The sequence below is a fragment of the Delphinapterus leucas genome, chromosome 2, assembly GCF_059928025.1.
Source record: "Delphinapterus leucas isolate spDelLeu-1000000601 "Yukka" chromosome 2, BTC_Dleu_Yukka2, whole genome shotgun sequence".
Classification (NCBI taxonomy): Eukaryota; Metazoa; Chordata; class Mammalia; order Artiodactyla; family Monodontidae; genus Delphinapterus; species Delphinapterus leucas.
This window is the reverse complement of record NC_143130.1, coordinates 1,919,395-1,932,699: the sequence shown is the minus strand read 5'-3', so window position 1 is coordinate 1,932,699 and position 13,305 is coordinate 1,919,395. Positions and strand designations below refer to the sequence as shown.

At 40.1% G+C, this 13,305-nt stretch overlaps 1 protein-coding gene across 4 annotated transcripts in view; it reads right to left on the bottom strand.

Annotated features, from left to right (window-relative positions):
- MTPAP (mitochondrial poly(A) polymerase) overlaps positions 1-13,305 on the bottom strand; it is a 58,269-nt gene that overhangs the window by 29,676 nt on the left and 15,288 nt on the right. Inside the window, exons 6-9 of one of the 4 annotated variants that reach the window (XM_089906330.1) lie at positions 12,044-12,270; positions 2,989-3,081; positions 2,836-2,909; positions 1,083-1,163 (exon numbers count right to left, since the gene is read on the bottom strand). In XM_089906330.1, coding sequence (XP_089762456.1) covers positions 1,083-1,163; positions 2,836-2,909; positions 2,989-3,081; positions 12,044-12,270 — 475 coding nt within the window. Of the gene's footprint in view, positions 1-180; positions 1,164-2,835; positions 2,910-2,988; positions 3,082-12,043; positions 12,271-13,305 lie in introns of those variants that run through there. The other 3 variants (XM_022580670.3, XR_016391838.1, XM_089906331.1) reach the window with 3 other exon arrangements.

Genomic DNA, 13,305 nt, shown 5'->3' with positions numbered 1-13,305 from the left:
GAGTAATTCACCGTGAAGTCAGCTGGCTCGAGTGTGTATTTTCCAGCTCTGTATTTGCTACATAAACTGAAAGCTACTCTACAGGGAATGTAATGGAAATAGTATTTCAACACATACCTATTCCCCACAGGGAGAAAGGAATTCTTAAAAGAGAAGTGAAGGAATACTGGCCATACCACATACTAGTAGAAAAAGGATTTTATTGTTGAAAACAGAGAAATTAACTACGTCCTATTTTTAAATCGTGTACTAGTATTTTCATATATCTGGCTTAGAATACCTAGAATGCAGTAACTGAAGTGTCTGCATTCATCTGTTTTAAAAACATGAACATTTTTGGAAATCAGTACCCATCTGCTTTTATTTATATGTGAATACGAGTACTCTGAAGACTACAAAAATAAAGCGTACTGTCGAGTCCTGCAGCTCCATTGTATTCACTGCCTGTGAACGTACACACCTAGAAGTCCTTCTAAATGATTCCCACCCAGAGGCTGATGCAGATTTCAACAGCGGTCTGATTACTAAACTGATCTTCTCCACTCGCTTCGTATATGTTAACGGAAGTGTACTCCAATCTTCTTCCACCTGTTCCCATGGCTGGCCTTTTAATACAGTGCCACTGGCTTTCAGACTGAAAACACCGCGGAACGTCAGACCAGCCTAAGGGGCCCGATGAGAGGATCATGAAAACAGAGACGTCAGATGAAAGTGTGATCTGCCAGAATTTCACACCATTCTTCCAGGCAGTCCAGTGATTATCTTACAGGATAAAACCAGTTCTGAAAGCGAAGGAGCAGCCATCATGCCTGAGTACTAACTGCTCTTTACCCATTGGTGGCTGTGGAATTTTCTGTACTGCTACTTTTTATGGATTCCAACAAGTTCTTAATTCTTTCACTTGCAGGCTTCTTCTTCTTCTTGGCAAGAGACATACTATTTGCTACAGAAGGTAGCAGCAGGGCTGCCAGCCCCCAGGGCCGATTATTTGATGGCGAAAGGCGATCTTTATCTTCCTGATGTAAAATCCAGGCACTTTCTCTGGCCAGATCTACAAATTTTTGCAGCTGACTTTGACTTACATTTTTGCTAATGTTGAGAGAAGTTTCAAAAGGATTCTGAATGTGCAGTGGAGAAGATTCAGGTTTGTTTTGTTCCCTTCCCTACAGATAATTACAAGGAAGAAAAAGATGTATAAATATATGAAGGGCTCAGATATAAAAACTGTTTGGTTTAATAAAACGTCAAAAATGCATAAAATACCAGCATTAACTTTACAGAGTAAAGAGTTTCTTCCCCAAGGGGAGCGGGTATATATGCATGTTATGAGTTAGTGTATATGTGTGTGTGTACTTCTGACTGATTTTTTCCACTGTAGTTTTATGAATATTCTTTAGAGAAAAATAAATTAGGTTTATGAGCTATGGATGATGATGTCACTGCTCTGATGAGAGGTATCCGGGCTGAGTCAACCAATAAAAGTATTTTTAAAATAACATAATAGGGCTGGGAAAGAAAAAAAATATGAAAAAGAAAAATGGCAGAAAACAAGATACAGTTATGTTTGAAACTTGCTAAAAACATGCTTATTACAGTGGGAATAGAAGCACACAAAATCAGAAGCCTTAAATTAAATATAGTAATTAATGCTGCACAAGTATGAAATGAGAAAGGAAGAGAAGGAACAAAGGATTATTCATTTAAAAACACTAGACGTTTCCCATCTACATTCCTAAAGATCCAACTTAAATAAGGCTCTGCCAGGTAAGACACAGAAATAAAAAGAAAAGCTAGAGCTCGAGTCACACAAACATCAGTGATCCACTAGCCTATATAATCTTTTCCTCTTGCAAATGACACCACATATACGACTCAGACACTGCAAAACCAGCAGTCAGGTCTCCAACGCGAGCAGCCCGTTAATTCCCTAACTCCTCTCAAGCCGCTGCCCAGCAGGGTCCTGCCTGACCATCATCCCCGAACCTTAAGGGGTAAGGGTGCAGAAAGGGTGAAGAACTCCCTATGCTCCGTGCCCTTTTCCTTCTAGACTGCAGTCCAGAGCGCTGTGCCTCTACCCTCTCCCAACCCCACACTTTCTTTCTTTTTTATTTGTTAAAAACAAGATCTCCATGAGCAGGATAAGGGTTAGGGAAGAATGAAGAAAGGAGAGTTGAAGAAACAAAGACAGAATATCTGAGTATGTGTTTTATGAAGCAAGTCTTCTAAGGGCTGTAACCAGATACCCACATGCTGAGCAGAATAGACCCGGAGCGCCATCTCAAGTATTTCCCACTTGCAAACAAGTTTTGCTCAGGGTTTACTCTGATAGATTCTCTTTAGGGAAAATGTCTGTCATTCCAGCTACTCAGATGAACCCAAATCATAATTCACTTGCCTAAGTAATTTAAACCCTAAGGGTTCAAATTGAGGGAATCACTCACATCTATCTTTGGGACTAGGTATTCTGTTTCTTTCATAGAAACCCAAATCCAGTTGAAAGAGAACTATATATAAAATCATGCTTTCTAAAAAACTTTCAGAATATATTCCACATTTTGAAGGGCACAGTATTAGCAGTAAGTGACACAAAGTTACTTGGCCAAGTGACAAAGGCAGAAGTTGAAAAGAGCTGGCCTTTGCTCCTCCAGACACTAGATGACTGATCTTAGCCAAGTCATGTAGCTCCACTAGGGCACCAGCTTTCTCATTACTGTCTATCACCATAGAGGTGACATGCAGTGACATTTGTTACAGTGCTTTGAAAACTAAACTCGTTAAATATTAGTGCAGTAGAAGACCATGTACCTAATAACCAAACATTGAAACAGTATTTACCTGTCGAATATTAATGGAATTTTTATTGAACGCGAAATTTCCAAAATATTCAAAAAATTCTTTCAGTAGTAATTCTGTAAGAAAATAAAACAAGGAAAATAATAAAGAAGTCTGTTTCAGTCCAAAAGGAACAAAGAACAAGAAAACACCTACCTAGTGTTTCTGCGTTTCCTGAAGGTTTAATTCTATTGAAGTCGCGAACAAATGTACAGTTGTGGCCTTCTATTATACACTTATCTTCTGCATCTTAAATAAACAGAAATGAAAAATATTTAACATTCTATTTCAAAGATATTCCCTATTTCAGAAATCTATAATCACATAAATCAAAGTTACAGATAAATGTGCCCTACTATTAGTCAGTGTTTTTTATATATAGTATAGACGGTTAGTAGGATTAAAACTCGATTAAAAAAGATGTGAGAGCAATTTTACTTCGGTAAAATTAACTTCACATGTACTTTAGCAAACTAGAATTGTCTATCGACACTCGATGATTCCTAATCTATCTTTTGAGGTCATCAGTTTTCTAGCTGAAAATGTAGACAGTTCCCATCTTTCACCAACTTAAATCCTGGCACTATCTTTGATCAATAATATTTAATTTCCATTTTCATTCTTATCACCCTTTTGTGCGTTTACTTTCAACAATTCATCCACGATACATACAAATTGAATGTTCTAAGAATTTTGAAAACCTTCCAGTAATTTCTAAGATGCAGGCCTCTAGAGTGACTGTGATTCAGTACCACACATTTAACAGCACAGTGGACTTAAACATTCACCTTTCCTAACAGTATATACATCTTCAGAGGTAATCATTTCCCTAGTTATCAATAAATATACAGCTACCATGAAATCCTGCAACCATTTTAACCTACCTTCCACTGTATAACATGCAGGCAAACTCCCATTCTGAAAAGTCTAATGAGTGGCCACCTAAAAACGGCTTTCGCCTTCCCTAACTCCAAGCTGGCGCTCCAGCCTTTCTGTTCCGTGCTCCATTGGCACTTGCCCGACTGCGCTATGACTGCGTGCATGCTGTCTGCTCCCTTACCCCAGTCTGGGGCTACAGAGGCCACTGTCCAATCAAGGCAGTGATGACCTTCCCTCCCCGCTCCCATCCAGTCCACAACAAAAGAGTCCAGCGTACAGCGGGCACACAACCAAGAATCTGAATGATCGCTGATATCTGACTCTGAGTGCTCATCTGTAACAGCCAGAAAGAAATTTAGAAAGAGATAAACAAGATTCCTTCCAACTTCTGTCTCCCCTTTTTTATGATTTTGGTTATTTTTTGGTTAAGACCTGAGTTACTGACTTAAGTTGTCAAAAAGCATTCCAGATTCTACCATTAATTCTAGATTCTAAAATTAATTGCTATTAATTTTAGTAGCAAATTTTACGTACTCTACTATACAAATGAAGAACTTATATACAGTTCCACTTACATCTACTTTTTATGGGACCTGGGCATATGTTTTATTATTTCAAATTATCAACAGTTTATATTTCTTGTGACACAGGCCAGTCACATATATTGATGCTCTTTTAGCTGCTATGTCCTTTTTTTCCCCCAGAAATATAATTCTAATAGAAAAATGAGATCCACATTAAAGTATTTCTAGGAATGTACAGTGATGAAAAACAGACTGTGTCTATGACTGCTGGTCTTCACTAAAAGAGTTTTTAACAAAGTAGTAAAACTTAAAGGACAAAAATTATCCTCTGATTTAAGATAGGGCCATTTTTGTTTTTTCAAAATCCCCAAGGCATTCAAACCTAAGAAACAACTCAGCTGTTAAAGTCTTCCCCTTTTTTCTCTCCCCCGTTTTTCTGCTATTAAACTATCACCCAAACAACAGCTACCCAGTCCAATATAACAGCCACTAGACACATGCGGCCATTAAAATTAAAAATTCAGTTCCTCAGTCACACTGACCATATTTCAAGTGCCTGATAGCCACAGATAACAAGTGGCTGCCCTGATGTACAACATGACCACAGAAAGTTCCACTGGACAGCGCTGCCACAGAGAAACGATGCTCAACCTACTCAGACCTAAGATACCCTATTACTCTTCGTTAATTCCCGCGGCAATGACTTTCTTCTTAAATGTACTGTATGAAACACTGGCAAAAATTCTTAACTAAATACGAACTTTCTCAGCTGTGGACAAAATAGCCACGCAAGCACCTTAATTAACTCAGAATAGAGTCCTTCCCCTTAAGTGAGCTTCAAAACTACATGAAAACAATTAGGTTTATGTATTTACTAAATTTGATTTTCTTGCTTCCTTCGGAAATCTTCAGATTTTCAATGATTGGTACAGCAATTACTGTTTTTCAACATGATACATATGACAAACGAAATTCACTGAATAACATTCTCACAGACATATCCAGATTGATAAACGTACCCACACTTTTCAGGGAACTAATATTGAACTACCATAACTCACAGTCTGCCAGAGAGATCACAACTGGCAAGAGTTGGTATACATTGATAGATTACTAGGGGCTGCAGTAGGGATAATCGTATCTATGGGGTTATATAATTATTTAGGTTCATCTTTCTGTTCGAAAGAGCCAAATTCAACACTGCACCGGCCACATGCATTTCTAACAAACAACCTGAAGTGGACAGGCATCTAAATAAGGGACATAACAACAGGCATCAAGTTTATATGAAAGCTGATTAATTTTTCTTTGGTAACAAATCCTTTAGAACGTCCTACTCTTATAAGAAGAGTTTACTGGAATTAAACGTGAATAGCTACAATTAGATAACTAACTACATTTCGCTTCTATTGTAACTACTAACGGCGCCAAGCCTTACGGTATGCCATGGGTCAGCAGTAACTGAGAGACGCCAGCAGGTGGCAGGGGACTCCGCCCCACTCACTTGTGAGGCTAACTCTTTAATATCTGGGGGTGGGGCGGGGGTAAACACACTCGGGCAGTTGCCGTTTTGCTTCCTTCTAGTCCACCAGCCAGTGATTTTTGAAAATGCACATCCAAGGGATCGCCTCTCAAGTACCTGGATCTAACTCTGTGAAGACTCTGAGTGTCATGGGTATAACCCCCCTTTGAAAGCAGCTCTAATACCTCGTAGCTCACTCGACTCCAGAATAATTCACACTTAGATGCTGTTCCTCACACATGTGCATCTGTAACACAGACTCACTGTTAATCACCCGTGCTAATCTACAGACAAGGCCAAGTCCTTCTACGCCCCCCCCATCACGCCGCGTGCTCCAGTGACACTCAGCCCCTCTGGGGTGAACATGGCAAAATAAACTCGGGCATCTACCTTTACCCCCTCCCAAAGCACCACTGAAATGACAGTAAAATGACATAAAATCTTAAAGGTGGAGAAAAGAAGAGCCAAGAGCAACCAAACTTTTTAAGATGAAGAACAGATGCACAAGCAGCAATGACTCAGGCAATGGGAAAACGCCGGGTCCTAAACCAGCAGTAAAGAAAGCCAAGAGGAAACCAGATGTCCAGGCAGAGCTCCCAATGGCTCGGGAGCTGAAGCGCCAGGTCCAGCCTGGATGCCTGACGGTGACAGAAGCACTGAGACCCTCCCCCGACCCCAGGTCTCTTCCTGACGGAAAATGTCGCATTTACCCTGGAGACAGCAGAAGAAAGAACCTCTAGACTGGGAGATGCAAGACACAGCTGACGGTGGGAAAACTGTTCTAAATGCAATAAATGGCATAATAAATGCCAAAGTTTCAGCATGCCAGTAGCCAGGCCTTTTCTGCCAGAGAAAAAGATCGAAAGAGTCCTTTCTGGGGAGCCTGCAGCCCCAGAGGAATGACCTGGATATGGGGACTCTAAAGCCCCAGAGAACAGCCCGGCCGGGCCCTATATTGTGTGTCACAGCCAGCAAGCTCCACCCGGGCTCAGAGACTCAGATTAGCTTTTTAGTTTCTAATTCAAACATGAGCTGAAATTCAAAGATTACCAGACACCTGAGGAAGGCCTCTAACATGAGACTAAACAAAATAAAATGAAAAACTATTTTTAAAAAACAGAGGCTAGGTAAAGAATTAATTAACAGAATATTTGATGCTTCTATTTTGAGAAAAGATTTATTGAGATAACTCGTGGCAAGTTTGAGATTCAATTAATGTTAAGTACATGAAAAACTAAGCAAACAAAAATAAATAAGGAATATTAAAAACTATTAACTCCAAAAAATACAAGAAGTTGGGCAGGAAAGGAAATTAATTTTAGTTTACTGCATGGATCAGATATGAATAGTGCTTCCATAGTCACAACAGTGTCAAGAGTGCACAGCAAGATCTGTAAACAGATCAGGTAAAAGAGTTAAAAGTCGTTGCCTACAGTGAGAGACTAAAGGAGTAGAAGGCACAGGCCCAGAGGGCGAGTTAAAGTCACAAAGTCCGCAATAAACATGCCCATCTGTAACTGATAGAACTGAACTTTAAAAGCCACAGTCCTTTTCATCAGACACTATCAAGGGAGTGAAAGGAGCCAGTGTGCACATATTTGAGATACACAGATACGCATATACATACAGAACACGTGACCAATGACTCACATGCAGAATATGTAAAGAATTCCAACAAATGAATCAGAAAATGACAGATAATCCAACAGAAAAATAAGTGAAAGACTTACAGAAACTTCACAAGAGATACCTAAATGGCTAATACATATATGAAAAGGTGCTCAATGTTATTAGTCACCGGGGAAAAGAAAATCAAAACGAACCACGATGCCATGACACATGCAATTAATTAGAAGAACTACCATAAAAAAAGACAATCCCAGGTGTTGGCAAAGCCAACGGCATTTACAACTTGTATACTGGGCCTGCGGGAGTTCACACTTTGGAAAACTGTTTGCCAGTGTCTCTACCAAAGCTCAATATACCCGAAGCCTGAGACTCAGAAACTCTACTCCTCAGATACACTGGACAGAAATGAGTACCTGTGTTCAGTTCTCACCAAAAGAAATGTGCCAGAACAGTCACACTAACACTACCTGTCATAGTTCCAGACTACAAATTACCCAAATGTCCACCAAAACTAGAATTTAAAAAAACTTTTGGAATATTCATATAACAGAATACTACATAGCAATGGAAATGAATGGTTCACAAATGCACTAATAAGATGAGTGAATCTCCTAAACACAATGCTGAGAGGGAAAAGCCAGACACAGAAGAATATGTACTCTGTGATACCTTTTACATAAGAGACACGAACAGGTAAGATTCATCTACGCTGTCAGAAGACACTGGGCTGGGGGAAGGTGTACAGTGACCAGAAAGGAGCACAGCTGGTACTTCTAGGTGCTTTATCCAATCTGGGTGGCGGTTACAGAGGTGTGGTCAGTTTGCGAAAATCTACACACACACACACACACACACACACACATATGCACTTTGATGTGTATTATATTTCAGTTGGAAAAAAGAGTATAAGCTCTGAAAAGTGCTTGCATTTGAATTCTGGCTCTAGCATGTTCTAACTATGTGAACTTAGGAAATTGAGATGATGCATAAAATTTTTTAGCCAAGTGCCTGGTACTCAATAAATTGTTACTGGGTCCCAGAAAGCTAGCAAATAAAGCTCTCTTCTGTGCTGGGGTCTCCGCATCAAATTTGCTGAAAACACTAGCCAGCCGTTTCTTCCTCAAACCTTTAATTCGTCATAGGAAAGAAAAGCAGGAATCCTCAACAAAAGAACTCTAATCAAACAACTGTTATAAGAGGAAGATGCTCTATTAAAAGCATCAAACACAGAAGTAAATATAACAAAGGTAGCAAAGCCAAAAAAAGGGCAGAAAATGCACGAAAATAGGACACATGGGGGAAAGTAGTAGCGACTAAGAAAAGATAAAGAAACAAAACTTCAAGAATCACCAAAATACAAAACTTGCCATCATGCTCAGTACAAAACAACCTTCAACTTTAAAATGTTCATCCAATCATTTCAACCTATTTACTGAACTTCTCTAGGCCAGGAGCAGAAAATGCAGAGACGAATCAGACAGCCTGCCCTAGAAAAGCCTGGCCAAGGCAGGCAGGTAAAAGAACGACAGCAGTCTACCCGCTGTTACCAGCCAGGTGCGCTCCAGGTACTTGGGAGCCGACAAGGCACTGCCTCCTGGGAGGCAGGGGGGGAGAGAGAAGCCAGGAAAGAGCTAACAAACAAGTCTGTCGACTGGGCATGTCCTCTCTGCCTTGATGATGAGGAGGTCCTCCAGGCAAGAAGAGGAGGCAGGAGGAAAAGGCCACCTCAGGTGAAGGCACAGAGATGTGCACAAGTGCAGAAGGGCTGCAGCTCCCGATCTACACACAAGAGGGAAGGTACAAGAGGAGGAGGAAAACGAAGACCACGAAGGACCCGAAACACAAGGATAAGAAGTCTGGACTTCCACTTCTGGATTTCAAACAGCGGTTGACAAAGTCCTAGAAGTGCTAACAGGCGCCCCAGAAATTGACGCTGCTTTCTACTAACAAACAAGCCAGCAGGCAGGCATGCAGGTAGGCAATCGAGTCGACAGGGTCTCACTGTCTTCTTTGTGAAACAACACAAATGACAGCCTCTACTTGAATATCCAATGAGAGGCGCAGTTTAGAAGACAAGGACTGTAACAGGACACAAGTCCCTCAGCTGCTTAATTATGGAGTGCTCAAGATGGCTTTGATTATTTCACGACTTAACACTGTTTTTATTCTTAGCCATATACTGTTGAATGTACATCAGTATGGGACCACTGGTTAAAATCAGAAAGTATAAAAAACATGGATTCTGAAAAATACTTAAATGAGTAGGAAAAAAGTATTTTGACAAATTCTCCTCTAAATCATCCTCACCACATCCTTCATATACATTCATCCACGAAAAATTATTTTACAAGTTCAAGATTTCACTAGAACTTCAAAAACCAAAGATAAAAAAGTAGCAACATCAAATTCGCTTTACATTTATTGGCAATTCACACCTATAATGTGCTATGTGGAAAGAAGCAACTGAAGTGGCCCCAAAGTTTCTCTGACCACGTTTAAAATCTAACATGAAGAATTTTTAACAACTAATTTGGTGTTTTTAAGTAGAAAATGAAGGAATTCACAAACTAATTTTGTCGGTTTTGATGCCATAAGATGTGAATAAATTTAAATTTGGTTTAAAATACATTTGGAATAAAAACTCAACATGTCTTTTTTTTTTTTTTTTTTTCGGTACGCGGGCATCTCACTGCCGTGGCCTCTCCCGTTGCAGAGCACAGGCTCCGGATGTGTAGGCTCAGCGGCCATGGCTCACCGGCCAGCCGCTCCGTGGCACGTGGGGGATCTTCCCGGACCGGGGCACGAACCCGTGTCCCCTGCATCGGCAGGCAGACTCGCAACCACTGTGCCACCAGGGAAGCCCAACATGTCATTTTTAATTCGTTCACAAATCATATTCTTTTTCTGAAACAATTAGTGAAAAATTAAAAAAAAAAGATACTAGGAAATTACTGAAGGATTTCAAGAGAGAGAATACCACAATCAGACATGAATTTCTGAAAATCACTGTTAAGAATGGAGCAGTGGGAAGGAGAGAAGCAGCATAAACCTCCCCGGGCAGGGACGCGAGGGGCCTGAGCGTGGCAGGGTGGCAGCGCTTGTCAGGCTGGAAGAGAACAATCACGATGTTAGCAGCAGTCAGCCCCCAACATAAACCTGCCTCAATTCCTCCCCTTTTTCAGCTTCTACTCTTTCTTAGCTTCTGAACTCCAAGATTCCATGATATTTCCCCAAAGTGGTTTCTAGGAGAGCAGTCAGAAGCGTCAGGGCACACAGCAGGGACTGAGCAGGAAGTGCTATTTCCAGGCTGCTTACTGGTGAGATCTACCCATGTTTTCTGTTTGTTTCTTACCTCTTTACTAGACTGAGTTACCTGAGAACATCGTCTGTGCCAAAAATCACACCTGACACATAGTAAGTCACCAACAGATCTTTAGTGAATGAATGACACCAAACGATGAGATGAGCACCGGCGCGGACGATGCCCTTTATCCCAACCTCAAAGATGAGACACAGGCTCACCACTCCATCTCCCTGAAAACTTGCTACTTTCCATTAACCTGCCACATGGAGCTTTTTTTAAAGCTTACTTTCAAGCTGTACCACCACTTACAGTGTTCACAGGAAAGAAGAGATTACTTCTAATTTGAATAATGAGGAAAAGTGGCATGGAAGGGAACTTAAAAGAACTTAGAGAAGAAAAGGCACATTCTAGGCAGAAAAACACACAGCATAAATGAAAGAGCTAAGAGGAAATGTTATGAATGTGATATTGGCTGAAACGTGGGAACACATGAAGAAAAATGGTGGGAGAAGAGGTTGGAAAAATTGGATGTGGCTACAGGTGAAAATCTACAACACCAAGCTAAGTCAACTGCTTGACGTTTATTCTATAGGGAATAAAATTCCTTTAAGGTGATTTTAAACAGGGACGATTCAGGGATGTACTTTAAAAGAACTATTTGGCAGCAATATATAGGAGGGGCAGAAGATGGAGTGCGTATACACTTTTGAGTAAATCCCTGAATTATCTTCCTTTTAGAATTTAGGACTGTAATACTTTAGTATCTCATCCAGCAGTCTAGCAAAATTTCAATTTATTTAAGATGCAAATTAAATAGTATACTAATTTTAAAACCATTTACCTACGATTCCTTTTAAGCTTTAACAAAAAAAAAATTTAGGATCTCTGTAAAGCAATTATGATCCAATAAAGATGCTAAAACGAAAACAACAAAAAAACCATCATGAAACAGTTTTTAGCATCTCTAAGAGAAATCTGGAAATAGCTTCAGACTTGGAAAGCCATCTCTGAAGCTGGGATCCTATCACAAGCTGCATCTGGGATATATTTTTTTCCAAGGTCATTCCAAGATTGGTAAACCAAGGGAGAGGTTCCAACTGGCTCAGGGGATTGTAAACAACATCGCCAGCTGACACAAGACAGAACTCTCAGAACATTCTAAAGGCCTCAGCTTCACAAATCATGTGCTCTCATGGCCTCTGCTGGACATTAAGGACAGTGAAAGCTCTTACATTTTAGATTCATAAGGCTTTGAAAATACATGACCACCAAACACACGCGCATGGTTTTGAAAACACACGGTAATTCTATCCATTCAAATGTCAGAGAGAAAACAGATGCTTCTAGTCTCACCTGCAAGGGTTTTTAGGTAGTCTAGCGTTGGAAGAATAGGGGGTGATCTCCTCTGGAGAAAAAAGATGACCATCATGGTAAGGGAGAAATTTGTAATCCAAGCACCAGGAATACTACTCGTTAACGAATGTGCTCGAGCCCAGCATCGGATACTGAACACCAAGGCTCTCACTCGGGAGTCCAGGGCACCATACATATAAAGGAGTTCAGAACTCTTCAAGGCAATCCTTCAAAAGAGAAAAATAACCGGAATTTTCAAACCCCCGAATTTTGATCCCGGAGTGGAATAAAACACATACCTGGGGACGTATCTAAATATCTTACTCTACCTGAACACATTCAGAATAAGAAGAGCAGGCCATCAAGAGCACTGCGCGTTTGCAATATAAAATTTAACGTGAGTGCTTGCACTTTCATTACCCTTAGAGCACTCTTTTAACTGCTGACAACCATGATGCAGTTCTAAAGCTTACAATCTTAAAGCCAAAGTTCCTAAACGTGACCTAATAAGTGAAATACTACCTAAGCACTCTTTATTAATAAAGACACCAGCACATCTGTAAATAAGACGCTTCACACTTCAGTTGCACACCTGGATTATCTAGTCCTTTTTTTCTTTTTTTTTTTTTTTTTTGAGCTATCAGTTCATGTGTTTATTTGTTGCACCCATTGCTTTTCCAGTGTTTTTAGGGGGCATTTAAGAACCCCTATAGTAAGTTGTCCAGGTACGAGTCTAGAAATTTAGATCAGAGAAGATACAGACAGAATGAACAAAGTCGGCACCAGAATGCATTCGGGCTGTAGGCGTTCCAGCCCGATGGTTCTGCAGATTAATTAAAATTTGAGCTGCAAGTTTATTTCTGATCTTCCTACCAGAAGTAGCTAGAAATGAAATGCTGTCACTTGTAGGATTTACACTGGCCACAAGGAGAAACATGATAATTCTTCCAGGGTAAAGATTTCCTGATAACTGAATTTCAAAAACAATTTGATCTCATTGTAGATTATAGGTGAAATAACCTTATACTTTATCATCTAAATCAGGACACTTTAGAATGGGAAAGGGGGGTTATCTAGTCCTTTGACAGACAAGGAAAACATTCTACTTATTTTATCAAGAAAGTATAAATGTCTTAAAATTCAGCCCAAATTACTTAAGTTTAATATTTATAAAAACCACAATCCATGAAGATAAAATGTCTATTAAGAAATCAATCTTCAGAGCCTGTTTTCAATAAGTTCTCTAGTCATAATGTTACAGT